General features: G+C 36.4%; 1 protein-coding gene across 1 annotated transcript in view; it reads left to right on the top strand.

The window, feature by feature from the left end:
- LOC133528292 (pre-mRNA 3'-end-processing factor FIP1) overlaps positions 1-17738 on the top strand; it is an 87011-nt gene that overhangs the window by 22190 nt on the left and 47083 nt on the right. The window contains exons 6-7 of the mRNA XM_061865625.1: positions 10006-10079; positions 13703-13832. Coding sequence (XP_061721609.1) covers positions 10006-10079; positions 13703-13832 — 204 coding nt within the window. The remainder of the gene's footprint in view (positions 1-10005; positions 10080-13702; positions 13833-17738) is intronic.

Raw genomic sequence — 17738 nt, 5'->3', positions numbered from 1 at the left:
CTTTTACTTGTGACGCACAAGTGTGAGCAATGTAAAATACTATATTTCTAAAAAAAATTGCCTACTACGTAATAAAAGAAAATGTGATTATTAAATTATAATACGAAAGGTGGTCAAATCGCAAAATGCTGTCGTTTTATTTAAAATAATGAAATAATTAGACCAGTTCCGAAAGTACCGGGAAATCCCGGTTCTTTAAAACAGTACCGGTTCTGCAATCCCTAATAAGGATGTTATGCCCATCACTATTCCTTCTGTGTACGTATATTTAGAAACTGTCTCCGCCTCCAATTCGTGCGATAAGGACAACTGCAGCTCGGACCGAAATTCACTCGTAAAAAACTCAAAAATCGAGGTTTCGCTCTCGACTGTTTCCTCCTCCAAAACGCAACTGATCATTATGAAATTTTGGAAATTGCAAGAGGAAGAAATAATCTATGCCGCTATGTTTTGATTTTTTGGATATTTTTTGTCATATTTGTATACTGTGCCTTTTTTTACAGCCAATTCAATTTAGCCGTTTTTGCGATTTTCGAGGCGCTGTATCTTTCTTCAAAATAAAATAATCCAAAAAAGCAAAACATAGCGGCACAGATATTGATGATATTGATCTTATTTGAAAAAATCACTGCTCTAGGTTAAAAATCCAGGGAGGAATCAGTCGAGAGCGTTTGTATGGAAAAATCGCAACTAGGAATTCCTCTTAAAACGGGTTTGCTGAAGGAATGTGTCATCATGTCACATAATAATTTCTAGAATGTAATAAATTCAATGAAATAGGTACCAATTCACATGCGTCAGAAGGTCAGAGGATGGCAGTTTTTTAAAAGACAAGGAATTTTGAATTTAAAGGATACTATACCTATTTTTTTCAAATGATTTTTGTCAAACAGTGTCTAATAAGAAAAATAAAAATATATTTTACGGTTAGCTTTCATTTGATACCATTTTCTTCAGAGTGGCATGAAAATTGGAAAAGTTATTGAGTGAAGAACCAAATATGTGAAGTATTTAAGAAGATAAAGTGCTTGCTATTTCAAAGCTAAACAAGAGATACTTGAATTTGTGTAGAATGCTTCTGAGATTTTCGGGCAGTAATCTACACAGAAAACTATTTTTGCCTGTACAAAGTTTCATATTTAAAAATATCAAAAAGTAAGCTCTGCTTAAACTGAATATTATCGCCCTTAGTACAATGGCATAAACAGATGATATATCTTAGACGAAATACCTACAAATTACGTTTTCTTGCTCTCCTCAAAAATTGGTTAAAACCGAGATACAGCAGCACTCCTCTCTGACAGCAGCAAATGCGACATGCCGTGGCCTCGTACGTCTGAACTTTTTCTTACTGCACGTTAAATGGGGTTGACCGGTCGAAGTATTTTACAGATGGCGCCAGCATAGGTTTTGTCAGTCCTAACGAATAGTGTCAGATTCTTGATTTTATTGTACTTTAAAACACTTTAAGCCAAATTTCAGAACAAAACTAGAGACAATTTAATAGTAAATATTTCATAAATGTTAGAAAATGTAAAAAATGGAATTGCCACCTGAGGGCGAAACTCCAAACGCAACATTTCACTCGACAACTCTCGAGTGACTAATTTAACTATTGAGTTTAGGTTTCGAAACGTTTACGAATGTCATATTTGAATTTACACTCGCCCGCAGTCAGCGCGTTTGAAAACGGATACATAATATTCTTGTTCAGGGGTCGGCAACAGGCGGCCAGCGACTCTTCCTGGTTATTTTGTATATAAAATTTATATCAGGTCTACGTCTCTCAAGTCGGCGCGTTCGGAACGCAAATGATCATGACATAACATGACATGACAGGGACAACATGATTCGTGGCCTCGCGCTTACAAACATCGATTTTGTTCGTAGTACTACATATAGTAAACACCCCTATAATGGAACAGGCACTAGTAATGGATAATATAGACAAATCCTGTAAAACAAGTATTTACCATCAGTTTTTAATCGCTGGCAACATTTTACCATAAACAAGAGCCAAAGAGCTGCTTAAGTTTAATTTTTCATTGATACTTGTTATTTTGAAAATTAATGGCGCCACAAAAAACCACAGTTTTTATTGGTTAATAATATTGAAACCAATTGCAGTAGCTTTCAATAAATAAATAGAAAACATAAAGGACGAATTGGACATTCAACTTTTAAAGCGTAAAGCGGTAGAAATTTTACAGGTGTCGGTGAAATTACAAAAATACTCCAAATTTTCTCTTAAATGTTCCATGATTGGTGCCGTTAACATATTATAATTGTATCTGTACTTAATCTATGGTCTATTCAGATTTACTATATAAGTATCGCGAACCACGAAGAAAGGGTGCATATTTTTAAACAGCTTGATTGTAGATTTTCATTATCGAAAAGTATTACTATCAAGTAAGTAAGGCAAGCGCAAGCCCGTGCGGCATTTGAACTTGAGAGTACTGCCGCTGTCGGGAACTTTTTTTGTATCCTTTAAAATAGGTATTTGTTGACAATTGTTGTCGTCGTCAGTCGTCGTTGACATTCTCGAGTGCTCTTTGCATGATAATAAATTATCAGATATAGTGATAAAGTTGCAAATTATAAACAAAGTGCATTGGCTGCTTAAAAGTTGCCGACCACTGCATTTATTCAACGGAAATATAACGCGAACCAATTAAGTGGTGATCTTAATACGCTCGAAGATCCCACATGGGCTGTACTTCGTAATTTGGCCACCTATAACACCCAGTTCTACCAACATACGAAAAAGGTAAATTACTGTCAAAATGAGCTATCTTTCGTAAAGGACGAGTTTGAGGTTGCATGTCACACTCGCATGTTAACTAAAAAGTATAGGTTTTTAGTTTCCGCGTAGTTTTCTCACCTAACGTCATCGAATAGTTAACGAATATTTTGCTTTCATGTTACACTAGACCTTCTGATATGTAGTATTTCCGGACCTAATTTAAAGTAAGTCATTTCAACATATTACAAGTTTGAGAAAAGGCTTATTATTTGTTCGTTTATCGCACGTGTTTAAAGGCAATTAAGCCTTCGAACCAATTAATACATTGTGTCGTTCATCTTATATATTATTATCCTGCGACGTTTAGTTAAGTGGCACAGAAATATGTCACATGTAAATTAAGGTGGTTCGATTTTCATACAAAAAACAATCGCTATTTATTAATTAATTACACAATATTATTACATAAATAGTTGCGCATCTATCTACTTTCGAATATTCATTTGCGCTAAATTAATAGAAAAACTTTGTTTCATACAGAAATCATGCAATAATCAACGTTATATTTTTATAAATTTTACTCATGTGTGTGTGACAAATGTCGTGTACAAATACATTGCGGCGTTGCCACTCTATGCCTCGGACGGCCATCGGCGCGACGTTGCGATGTTTGACGCGTTTTTAGCTGACTCTGTCGACACTGACACTCAGTGTGACCAGGCGTACGATAATTGTAGTACATGTACGATAATTTGGGCCCCGGTATGACGTAATTTTCCATAGAGCATTATCGTACACTAAAGTACTATAATTTCAGCCCTTGTATGATGCCACCTTAAAAGTCTAGTAATTTGAAGCAAAATATGACACTTTCTCTCAGAAATAGGCTAAAATTAGTATCTTTTGGGTGTTCGGCTCAGGCGGCGGTAAGTTTAAAGTTTAAAATGTCTCAATTGCCTGTATACCGTTTGAGTCTATCCCAAAAATACACAAACATAAACAGATTTTTTGCGCAATTTAGACGAAAATTGTCTTTTTTTTATTATTAATTGGAAATTTAAGCTTATTTTGCTAGACATTTTTAGGGGCTGCCTTTTTGATTGGCGTACGATATTTTTTTCAACGGTACAATAATATTGACACTCAAGTACGATAATTCTCTTCCGCTCACCTGGTAACACTGCTGAAACTTGACAGGACCTGGGGGCCTACCGCGAATACCGAAATTCGCAAATTGCGGGGATCTTTGTCTTTTACTCTCACTAAGACGTAATTAGAGTGACAGAGAAAAATGCCCGAAATTGACGAATTTCGATTTTCCCGGTAGCCGCCCTGGTGCTTGAGGTACTTGATGATAGAAAACAACGCTGCCGCATGTTCTGAATTGTGATTTTATGGGTTTTTGGATTGAAAATGATAGCAACGTCTAAATCAAGTTACAAAAATCATCGATATTCTGGTCCGCGAAAAACCAGGAAAAGTGTAACTGTAATTGGGGTCTACAAAAATGACCAATTCATAGAAAGTATGACCTAGAAACTAGTTCACTTTTATAAAACTCAATTTTGCCCGAGATTGTACTTAGGCGAACCTAAGGGAGCTAAGTGTATTGAATGATCTTGAATAATTAGTTGGCTAATATATGACTCCAACATGATATGGACATTTACATCATAACTATTATACCTAGTTGGTTACTAAGTTCTGTTACTCGATTTCTTTCTTTCTTCCTAGCGTTGTCCCAGAATATTGCCACGGCTCAATGGAGCCTGGGGTCCGCTTTGACAACTAATCCCAAGATTTGGCGTAGGCACTAGTTTTTACGAAAGCCACTGCCATCTGACCTTCCAACCCAGAGGGTAAAACTAAGCCTTGTTGGGATTAGTCCAGTTTCCTCACGATGTTTTCCTTCACCGAAAAGCGACTGGTAAATATCAAATGATATCTGTTCTGAAGTTCTGTTACTCGATTTGCAACCTCTTTATTTCCGTTAAAACAAATGCTACCGAAAAAATAAAAAATGACATATTGTAGTGGATTTGTGAGCTATAATTATATACCACACATAATGCTTATCTCGTCGTATCTATAATGAATTGGGGCCTAAAAGAGAATCGTATTCCAATTTTTTGAAACGCTTGTATTACTTTCTATATTAACTAAAAGTTGCCTTAAAATTCAGCTTTTATACTAAAAACGGCTTTAAATATGTTAAATTAACAAAATATATTTTGACAGATGCTTTCGCGCCCAAAACGCTCTTTGAAAATTGTGTGACGTCACAGTTTATGGTTTGACACATAACTACATACACACGTAGAAGATACGAACTGTCAACTGATATTTGTCATTTGTTGTTAATCGCCTAACTGTCAACAGTGTCAATCCGAGAGTTGTGACGTCATCAGAATCTTCAATGACGTTTCGAGTTTGGTCACGTGACGTGTGCCAAAAGTACAAAAATATGGTCATTACAGGTCCCCTAAAAGTAGTTTAACATGTTCTTATAATCCAAAAGAATTTATTGGGATACAATTATGCCCTAAGATTTGTAAATGGAAGCAACCCTATTGCGTTGCACAAATTTGGGCACCCGCCAAACATAATTTTGGGTGTGTCATACTCAGGGCTAACACAGATTCATTTCTGTGAAAAAGGTGTGAAAACCGGAAACTGAAAACCGTTCTCGAACCAATAGTGAAGCCCTTAAGCCACACCCTATTTCAAAACCAGCCATGGATCTTTGAACAGGACTCAGCTCCTGCACATAAGGCAAAAACAACTCAAGCCTGGTTTCGAAGGAACAAAATTGACTTTATTGCCCACGAAGACTGGCCGTCCTCCAGCCCGGACCTTAACCCCCTGGATTATGCCATATAGCAGGTTATTGAGGAGAAAGCCTGTGCTAAACCCCACACAAATCTTAACTCCCTCAAGCGGGCCATAGTTAAGACAGTGACGGAATTAGACATGACAATCGTGCGTGCCGCTATTGATGACTGGCCTCGTCGTTTGAGGGCCTGTGTCAAGGCCAGAGGAGGCCATTTTGAATGATATTGTCATATGTAATTCCTGATTTTGTGTTCTTCATTTTAATATATACTTTATTAAACTTTCGTTGGTATATTTTATTTAGATAAAGATTATTGCAGTAACAGAATTTAATAACCAACTAGGTAGAAAACAATGCAATACATAAACACATAAATTGGATATGATGTGATCCGTTGAATGAAATTGACAATAAATAAAATAAATAAATAATTTTCTATCTCTAGGCATTGTGTGAAACTTCTAGTTGTGTCAAAATATCGGGAAATCAATAATATAAACAAACATGGTAAATATCTCATTTCTTATGAAAACCGATATCTGAGGATCCGAGAGGCCTTTTATTATGAATTTGAGATCGAAATTAAAAAAAAATGACGCGGATTGATTTTTAGAATTTTTCATTATGATTCTGAACTCATATTTGGCAAAAGCGCCCTCTATCTTGAATGAAACACCGAATTTACTATCACAAATTTAAATTATTAAAACAACAACCTGAATAAATTCAAAATGAGTTTCTTAATATCAATGGTTATTTAAAATGCATAACATCATCCCCATATAAAGCCTGTTGTGATCAAGATAAATCAAAATAATATGATCCTAGCTAAACTATACGTGAAAAGTAATCCCATATATTTTCCAGTGTTTGTTGGAACGACTAGCACATCATTTATCCGCACAATAAGGCATATTTCTTTTGTTAAAGATATAATTTGAATACTTCTTACTATGACTGTGACAACGGGCCGCCATTTGCGAACTAAATAGCTCCGCGGCACAAAGTTGACGCCCCGCCCGCTTCGGCACAATGTGTGTGGGGTCATTTTGCAGAGCTATTTCGTCATCTATGTTTATTATCAATCGCTGACCTCGAGGAATCGCACCCATCTTGGAAAATGTGTACCATCCAGGAGAAATTCGCGTTTTACTCAAAATCTACGTTCTTTATGAAAATATGGTGTAAGGCAACATTAAATTGATATCTTTGCGGAAAAAATACATCTTGTTACATCCACCACTTCCATCCATCACTTCCAGGCACATTCTCTTAATAGGAAACTCGGGGGAATATGAATTCAACTTTTCACTATACATTTGTACGTGATCTACTTTAATATTAACATTTTACTCGACTGCTACTTAACCAGAAAGAAGGGTTATGGGTTTAAGTACTGATGATTCTGTACACCCTGTAGCTTTGATTCATTTGAATGGCATGCAACTAAAAAGGGTTTCCTCGTTTAAATACCTTGGGCACTTGGTAACCGACGATTTCCGTGATGACGCTGATATTGAGAGGGAGCGGAGGGCCTTGGCCGTCAGGGCCAATATGATAGCTCGCAGGTTTAGCCGGTACGTGCGTGCGTGCGTGCGTGCGTGCGTGCGTGCGCGCGTGCGTGTGTGTCAGAGAGAGCGGATGTAAATGTATGGATGTAGAAACTGTGGGAAGCGTCGCGAATAAGATGTTTTTGGCAGTTTGTGGGACCCGATAAGCCCGTTTGCGTTGTAAAGCTGCGTATGTGGTAGAGTTAAGAGTGAGCTTATGCATCATCATGGCGACCCTGCTGACAAATAATTGACGAACCGAAAGTAATAAAGTATCGATGAAAAGTTGGTCTGTAGGATATTGGTAGGGCTTCTTGTATATAACCTCGAGAACAGCTCTTTGTGCCTTTTCTAACCCAAGCATCGTGGTGGTACCAGCTGAACCCACACTGATATACAATAGCCCACTATAGACTGACATAAGGCAACGTAGACTTGACACAGGATTCTGTTATCAGCGAAATTACGAAGTAGGCGCATAACATTAATAATTTTTCTTACTTGTTGCGAAAATGAGCCTATGTGTTGCTTAAATGAGAAGTGCTAATCAACGTCAACACCCAAATACCGAATACAGTCCGTTCGACTGACCGAATTACAGGGGTTATTTGATGACAAACTAGCAGCACACTTGTTGTAAAGTGCAGTGACTTGCCTTGGCTCAGAAGCTTTGGTTTTATGGAAACAAATATATTTGGTTCTGTTTAGGCTCAGAGAGAGAAGGTTGTTGTCTAAGCAGCGTTTCACATCACATCAGACATACCCACTTCAGCTTTTTGCAGAGTATCGATCTAGGATTTTCCGTAGAAAATAGCTACTATGTTATCCGCATAGCATATGAGGTCACATTAAGCAGGCGTGACAGAGAAGATATCATTTATATAAAGGATAAATAGTGTTGGACCTAGAACACTCCAGATCTGATAACTTATGGTTTCGTTTTGGCAACTTTTTACATGAAAATGTTTTTGATGGGATTTCACTTGTTTTTGTAAATTGTTAATGACAATTTTCTATCCCCTAATTCAAAGGGTTGGAGGTGATTTACTATAAAAATACGTATCTGGGGACATCTTTTATACAATCTACTGATTCCCCATACAAACATCAACCCCTTTTCTCCCATAACGCCCTTTTCCTCTCCCGTTTCACCCTTACTGGGTGATTTTTAGGGTTGAAAACTAATCTATATCCTTCCCCACAATAAAAACTATTTGCATACCAAATTTCAATTAAATCTGTTCAGCGGTTATAGATTTCCCATACAAAATTCCACTCCCTATTTCACCCTGTTAGAGGATAAAAAATTAAAGTTTTTGAATTTTGTTGTTGCTTGTGTACTAATACTACATACCAAATTTCAGCTTCCTAGGACTTCAGGAAGTACCCTAAGGGTTTTGATGATCATCAGTGAGTGAGTGTGAGTGAGTCAGTGACGAATCGGTTTTTTTAGACAACTATAAAATCCATAGTAAAAGAGCTATGCAATTTTTTTTTGCTTAATAACTCCACTATTGACATTATATTCCGAGAATTTTGTTTATCCCGTATAATCCAAACCCAAGTTTTGAGGGTAAAAAAAAAAACAACAAAGCGGTTCGAGGAAAGGTAGGTAGTGCCCTTGCGCTTCTTCGTTTTGCTCGTCTTGGCGGGGGCACTGCCGCACGGTGGGCTGAAAATTGGCCTTCATAGAAATAGAAACCGAAGTCTTAAATTTGAACTTTTTTTATTGGAATAGCTTTTGTTGGGTTTTCATATGTCCCAAAATTAATCTTAGCTAATTTGGTTGGAAAAATAATTAATTATATTTTTTTTTTATAAATCTTTGTATGGCGCGTATCAGAAAAATCGAGTTTTCTCCGAAAATAAAAAGTTAACCGTAATATCCTGACAGATGATTTTAAAACCAATTATTCTTGATTTTTCCACATAATTAGAATTTTCCTACGGGGTGCACTTTTAAAAAAAATCGATATAAATATATATTTTTTTATTGTAATACGGTTATACTCGTTACTTTGATTATTCGTTAGTTTTAATTTTATTGTATTTTAGTTCTTATTTTTACCTTATTCTATTATTATGGACTTTTGTCTGAATTAAAGTGATTTTATTATTTTTATTATTTTGAGTACAAAAAATTAATTTGAGTTTGATCGAATCAATAACCTACGCGTAGTGAATTTTTGTTCTAATCAAATGTATGAAGCGTACGAGTAAAACGGATTTTTTTTTAAAGTAAAGGTATAACGTAATATCCTTGCAGATGATATAAGTACCAATTATTAAGGATATTTTGACATAACTTATAAACTTTTCTACCGTATGCACTTATTTAATAAAAAATAAAAAACTTATTTTTTCATGCTGAAATAACTTTTGCTCATTGTTTTAATTAAATAAATAATAAACATACAAGAGTTACAAGTAGAAAATTGAAAATAAAACCATTACATCCTTTACATTATTACCCTTGTATCCTCTTTAATTCATTATCTTTGTACTTAATGAAACAATATTTAACAAATTTGACATATTGACAACTTCACAGACAATCCGAAATCGTGAAATAATGTTTGGCTCTCCCATAAAAATCCTCTGATCAGCCGAAATGTATGAAACAGCCAGTCGGGGTTGGTCCTATAGTAAGAGTCGCTACCTAATTGTCAGTTAGCTGTTTCTGCTGCTAAATATACAGGTCATAATCATAAGTCAGTACATTCACAAGAGCTGGCACGAATGGAACGATTGAGTGACCGTATATACCGTAGTATACCGATACATGTGTCACTCATACAATGAAAGGTTCGTTCATTCCATTCGTCCCAGCTTTCGTGAAACGACAGGTTATTTACTGTGAATATCGGACGTTACAGGCCCACCGAGAAACGACGAGAGTATCCAGTTGCCGATGGGCGGCAACTACCAATTGCGGGAAAATACTATACAGGTATAATACTCACCCAGAAATATATATATATATATATATATATATATATATAGAATAATAATAATAATAGTCACATAACATAATCGGTACAATCGAGGAAATAGATTCTTTAGCGGTTTGCAGTTCAAGCATACATATCTATATATACGCTGTCATCGTCAGTTAGTAACATGTCGTATGATATGAAGGTCGGTATATCGGCGACCAAAACCAAAAGCGGCATCCGCCGCTATGCCGCTTTTGGTTTTGTTCGCCGATATACCGACCTTCATATCATACGACTTAATCAAAATAATAAATAAGCCGCAGGATTGAATTTCTGAATTTTGTCAGCCGATCAAGATGAAAATCGATATCTGAGAATCCGAGAAGACCTTTATAACGAATATTAGGTAAAATATTAAAAAAAAAAAAAAAAACACCCGATTTCATGGATTTCTGCATTTTTCCTCTGATCAAGGTGAAAATCGATATCTGAGGATCCAAGAGGATCTTTATAAGGAATCTTAGGTAAAAAATTAAAATAAAACGCCCACCATACCCACCATTATTTTTTCCTGCTCTTAAACATATACTCAAACCAGCCATTAACTAGCAAGTTGCTTGAGCATCACTTTCTATAGACGTTAGAAGATTTAGTAATTTTTTAGTACTTTGGAGGACAATTTCTCCCAATAGGTTGAGTTGGGGCAGCTAAAAAAAAATACGTGTCTGTTATTGTAGACTACTCTACCTAGTTGCTTACTAAGTTCTGTTGCTCGATTTGCGATCTCTTTATTTCCGTTAAAACAAATGCTACCGAAAAAATAAAAAATGACATAATGTGGTGGATTTGTGAGCTATAATTACATACCACACATAACGCTTATCTCGTCGTATCTATAATGAATTGGGGCCTAAAAGAAAATCGTATCGCAGTAATTGCGTTGCACAAATGTGGGCACCCGACGAACATGATTTTGAAGTCGCTTGAAAACCTAAAAATCAACAAACAATTTTTTATCGCACAATTAACAGATACAACAGTACTCAGAGCTTCAATGACCGCAAGAGGTCTGGAAGACCACGCACCGTTAGGACCCCAGCTCTAATAAAGGCAGTGAAGGCGAGAATTGCAAGAAACCCCGTCCGGAAGCAAAAGTTGTTGGCAATACAGATGTCTGTGAAGCGAAGCTCCCTAAAAAAAGTTATCAATGAAGACCTTGGACTACATCCTTATCACAGACAAAAAGGTCATTTGCTTAATGGACGATTAAAAACTATGAGGCTAGAGAGAAGTCGCGTGCTATTGAAGCGGTATGCACAAAATGGCCACCGAAAAATACTATTTACAGATGAAAATAATTTTACCATTGAAGAATGTTGTAACCGCCAGAATGACAGAGTGTATGCAAAAAAACAGTCAAGAGACGATTGCGGCTGTTCCGAGAGTGCAACGAGGCCATCATCCCTCTTATGTGATGATTTTGCTGGGTGTGTCATACTCAGGGCTAACACAGGTTCATTTCTGTGAAAAAGGTGTGAAAACTGGGGCCAAAGTTTACCAGGAAACCGTTCTCGAACCAATAGTGAAGCACTTAAGCCACACCCTATTTCAAAACCAGCCATGGGTCTTTCAACAGGAATCAGCTCCTGCACATAAGGCAAAAATAAATTTGTTTCAATGTACTTTGTGCACGAGTAACTTTCGTAGGGTTCGGCTCATTTTGAAACACCCATACCGTTGATTGTTGCTTCGTTTCGGGATCGTATGCATAGATCCAGGATTCGTCACCTGTATAGATGTTATAAACGGTCTTTGAGTCACCACGGTTATATTTTTTTAACATTTTATTGCACCATTCGACGCGAGCATCTTTTTGCTCCTTAGTTAAGTTGTGCAGTATCCAACACGAACAAAATTTTTTTACAGCTAAATGATCATGTAATATGCTATTAATGCTAGTCATAGAAATACCCAGAGTCGCCTCTATCTCGCGGTACGTAACATGTCGGTCGTCCATTATAAGTTTTCGCAAAGCCTCAATATTTTGTGGTACAACGACCGATTTCGGGCGACCTGCCTTAACTTCGTCCGTAAGCATACTACGTCCACGATTGAACTCACTAAACCAGTGATACACAGTAGTTTTAGATGAGCTTCATCACCAAAAGTTGAAGTTAGTTGATCTATAAACTGTTGTTGCGTTTAACCACGCCGAAAATCATAATAAATCATAGCACGAATATTTTCACGAGTGAGTTCCATTCTTGCAGCGAGATGACATTTAAAACCCGTCAAAAACAAAACACTAGCGTTAATAAGAAAGAAAAAAATATACCGGCCAGTACTTAAAAAAATTCAAATTTTACCATGGAGGTCAAATATACTATTTAAGAAGATTGTAATCCCGGTTTCCGGATATATAAATAGCAGCCCTCGTAACATCAAATTTGTCTAAAAGGGCCTCTGCGCTATTGGCCCCATGTATGCCTCCCAAAGGTCCGGGACCCCATGGTCCCGAGATATGGAAAGACATACAAATAATAATAATGAATAAATAAAGGAAATAATAATAAAGGCGAAAGACTTTGGATCAGAACAAAGAGAATTTGAAATAGAGGTGGATTGTCAAAGTAAATTTACTGCCATTTTTCGACACAAATTCTCTTTGCATCAGTAGTACCAGCATAGTGTACAGCGCCATCTATCGGCAAATTTTCTAACTAATTTGCGCGATGTAAAGCAGATATGTTGGTTTTTCGAGGATAATTTTCTATCATGTGAAACGATTTCAAAAATTGTTCTTTTATTTAAAAAAAAGGTGTCTCTAATGTTATCTTTTTTTCACATTATTCTTCATAAATATTTTTTTTTTACTATGAAAAACAAAGAAATTGCAGTGAATCAAAGGCCGGTTGACAGCTGACTGATTATCATTTATTATTTAGTTCTACATACAACATAGGTGGCCAGTAATAATAGAGATTCCGTATATAACCTACTTACATATACTACAGAAATAAATGTTTTGAAATGTACAATTTGAGCTCTTTCAAATGATACCTTACTTAACCTAGTCATATACTCAGAAATTTTGCCCCCTCTTCAAATTGGGCATTTTCCACGTGATCGCCCATACAAAAAGAGAAAACACTCTTCTAAATATTTTCCATTCTCAAAAAAAGAAAATTAAAGTGAAACCTAGAATATATTATGCTGAAGAGATGGACATCAAAATCAAAGTAATTTATTAAGATTTAGTTAGTGGTAAACGTTTTCTCCCGAAATGGAATTTCATAGAAAAAGTACCGTTATTTCGCTTGGATCTCAAAGCTAGAATAGCTCCCTCTTAATAAAAAAAAATATAGTACTTTCAATGGATCTGGGTTAGCGTTGTTCATAACTATTCCAAATTTCAAATTGATAGCTAAAGTGATTCTCTAGATTTTTAACGACGGGACAGACAGACAGACGGACGGACGGACAGAGTCGCACTATAAGGGTTCCTTTTGTACCTTTTTGGTATGGAATTCTAAAAACGCAGAAGTCTTACTGAACGTGGAACTCCATAGTGCGCTCTGTCTGCCCGGGCTCTAACGTCCCCGGCGCGGCGTGTTGAGTGAGGTAGTGTTGTCGGCAGGTGATGACGGCGGAGCGGCGCGAGTACGGGCGCGCGCATCGCGACGCGCCACTGCCGGACTACTTCGCGCCTCCGCCCGACCACTATTTCGCGCCGCCGCACGCGCATCAGCCCTATGATGAACCCTGGGGTTAGTACTTTTGCTGTTGTACGCCGCCTTATTTATCTACTAGATGAGCCCTCTATGCCCGCCCATGTTACTTGGGGCGGGGACAGGTGGGAATACACTGGATTACAGCACTATTCTTGCTAACACAGACAGATCCGTATACCACCTGGGACCGTCCGTATACAATCTGTTGCCAGGCACAGTAAGAAATCCAACATCCGTCCAAAGCTTCAAAATTAGACTGACTGAATGGCTGGCTAAAATATGTTTTCCAAATTAGACAAATTTTACCGGTGTACTACTGTTAGTAAATTATATTTGTTGTCTTGGATTTGGATACTCGTATAATTGTAATCAAACTTCACAGGTAAGTTCGTTTGATTATTAATTACACTTCCTATCCAAATCCAAGACAACAAATATAATTTACTAGCAGATGTTCAGAGCTTTGTATTTAAATTCAAATCCTGAATGCGAAAATAAAATAAAATATCGATATCAAATCAGTATGTTACGAACATACTGATATTATTGATTTTGACTAAAGAGAACAACGTACCACCTAGAAGTTATTAATTTATATCCAATTTAAATAATTATTTATGTATCTACATAGTATAAATGTAAAATGTATGTATAGCATAATAAAATATTATAATGATAAGCGTCATGCATTAAGGAGTGAAATTGTTCTTAGTATTTTATTTCGTTAATTAATATTAAAAAAAAGTATAAAACTTTCTTTGATATCGCTGTAGTACATTGATAAAGTTATATATATCTTAATATTCACAAGGTACAACTGTTTTTATGTAATTTATAAGCTAGGACGCCATTAAGTGTCAATGTGTTTTCAAGCTTTAGTTGGCTCTCAATAAGTTTTAGATGGGCATTTTCTGTCTGTAACGATATAAACAAACCATTTTGTATAATTTAGAATTTACCAACCATTCTCTGGATGTAATTACGACGATGGCAAGCAAGCATACGGCCCGCCTGATGGTAAGCAATCACCGTAGCCTATGAATGCCTGCAACTGCAGAGGTATTACATGCGCGTTACTGACCCTAAAATATAATCTAATTTTATGTAACGACACTTTAAAGTTAATTTTGAATACAGCAATCAATACTTTCCTCGGTAAATAGCCTTTGAGTGAGGTAGGTAAAGGAGAATTTTCTTCATTGTAAAACTACCATAAATATCTACTACTAGTACTTTAAAACTAAGTCTGGACAATAACTAGTAGAGTATCCTGTAGGTATTATTTGAAACTTATCACTTTGAAATTATAGACGGACTAATTTTAGTTATTACCCAGTTATTACCACAGATCAAGAAATAGTAATATGATATTATTTATAACTAAATAGCTAATCTCATCTGCTTATGCGTATCTGAACGATGATGGCTACTACGCTAACAAGTGGCAAGGAACTTAGGTAGATTATGTGTTGAGTTATGATATATTTATGAACAAAATATCTGGCATGACTTGTAACTTGTACTTCATGTTAAGGAGTAACATTTTATAACGTTACCTACAATAAAACTGTACAGAGTGCATTGCGACGAAAAATGATAACTATTTAAGCTTTCTTTTACAGCAAGACAATATCACAACCCGAGCATTTACATTTCAGACAATAATAATGTTATTGTTAAAGGATTTCAACCCTTTATTGCGATTATTAATCTAGCTAGTTAGCGCAAGCGACTCATGCAACACGTGGCAGCATAACTCTGGTTGCATGGTTGCACAATTTCCAGCACTTATTTCGCGTCGCGGGATAGTGCATCAACGGCGGTTCAGCTCTTGTTTGTTGCGGCGATGATCCTCTGAAGTTTAGAGCTGAGAATCCGTAAGTAAATTGTACTGCATTTATTACATTAGGCTCGTTGAGATGGTATATTCTTGACAGCATATCAAAGCTGACGTTTGAAGTTATTAGGAATATACAGTGTGTCGCCGATCTTGGGGCTTTAAATGTAAGGCTAGATTCTACTCGTCAAATCGATCTAATTTTGTTTTGGGGCATTTAAAAATAAATGAAAATTAGATACTTTATTAGTCCTCAAAGTTTAATGGTTAAGTCAGTGTATTGGATTTTGCGATAATATCGTCATTTCGTTGTACGAGGGTGAGATTACCTTAATACCTTGGTACGGGGGCCTTTCATTGATAATTTTCAATTCCGCTTACAAACTTTTCTTTCTAACATGGAATAAAGAGGACTATCGTTGTGTTTGGCCTTCTTGTAGCCTTACAACTTGCTTAAAAACCTGTTAAAAACAGAAAGTTGACATTGGCAATAAAAAATACCGTTGACGTATTTCTGTCAAATTATTTTATTCAATAAATACAAAGTGCCGAATCAACCGTTTACTGCGGCAAAATTAACTGATATGGTGTTGTTGTACGGGGAAACACGAGGAAATGGAGCCGGAGCTCTCAGATTTTATCGAGAACAGTTTCCCAATCGTAGGCATCCACATAACTCTCGTGTAATAGTGAATGCTGTTCAACGAATAAGAGATGGCCTACCGATTACCGGAAATACGCTGGAAGCAGTGGGCAACAACCCTTTGCCATTACGATTCCACGACAGTTTTAAATTATTTTACTGACCATCCTCTCTCAAGTACAAGAAAAGATCATTGCCAGTTTTCGTAAGATTCGTTTGGCTAGTTTACGATCTGTTCACAGAACAATCTTAAGACGATATGCAACTTGCATGCGACGAGAGGGCAGGCATGTTGAAATTTCAAGAAGAAACCAAGAGTGAGTCTCAGCGTTTACCTGATAAATAGGAGCTGTTCGTTTTAGTGTTAGATTTTTATTGTACTTACTTCTAACAATAAATTAAGTCACTCCCAAAAATATTGCTTTTACTTTTCTTTTCCTAAAAATTGCCTTCAAAACAATAATAAGAGTAAATTAGATAATCATTTAATTGTTAGATTCTAATGAACTTGACATGACATTCATTTGACATTTGACGTCTCTTAAAGATAAACATGTATTAGTTACGATGTCAAGTTAACATCGGATTACGTACATTGAAAATCACATTTACTTTGTATGAAAATAATTAAATTAACAAATAGCATTTTTTTAAGAAATTGTAAAACAAAAGTGGCTTAGTTTGGTGAGTAGAATCTAGCCTTACATTTAAAGCCCCAAGATCAGCGACACACTGTATAACAGCGTGATATGAGTACGAATCATAAATTTGGGTTAAAGGGTTTATAGATATATTTTTTCCTATATGTTGTTTACATACAGCATTTCTTTGCCTGTAAGGCCAATGACATTGCGTACATTTTGTTTAAGGTATTTTAGGCCGCATTAACATCAATTAAATTACCTCACAAGAATCTCCTTTATATTTCATTATTTTTACAAGTCCTGTAAACTTTAGCTCAACCTATTTACATACGTAAAGCTACTTCCAACACTATTAAAGTCTTCAATCATTACATTGGCAAGTGCAGCATATATCTTCGTCACTGCGACAGCGGACCCCTTGACACAATTATTGTGAAGTAATGATAGCATCCTCACTATGACGTGGGGCAAATTTAGCCTGAACACTGCGACAGCAGAGCCCTCGACACAATTATTGTGGAGTAATGATAGCCTCCTCACTATTTAAGTGGGTTACATATAGCCTCGACGCTGTGAAAGCGGAGCCCTCGACACAATATTGTGGAGTAATGATAGCCTTTTCACTATTAAAGTGGGGCAAATATAGCTTCCACGCTGTGAAAGCGGAGCCCTCGACACAATGACTGTGAGATAATGATAGCCTCTTCACTATTAAAGTGGGGCAAATATAGCTTCGACGCTGTGAAAGCGGAGCCCTCGACACAATGATTGTGGAGTAATGATAGCCTCATCACTATTAAAGTGGGGCAATAATAGCT

Source organism: Cydia pomonella, chromosome 1 (assembly GCF_033807575.1).
Source record: "Cydia pomonella isolate Wapato2018A chromosome 1, ilCydPomo1, whole genome shotgun sequence".
Lineage (NCBI taxonomy): Eukaryota > Metazoa > Arthropoda > Insecta > Lepidoptera > Tortricidae > Cydia > Cydia pomonella.
The sequence above is the reverse complement of the archived record's forward strand: the minus strand, read 5'-3'. Positions and strand labels throughout refer to the sequence as shown.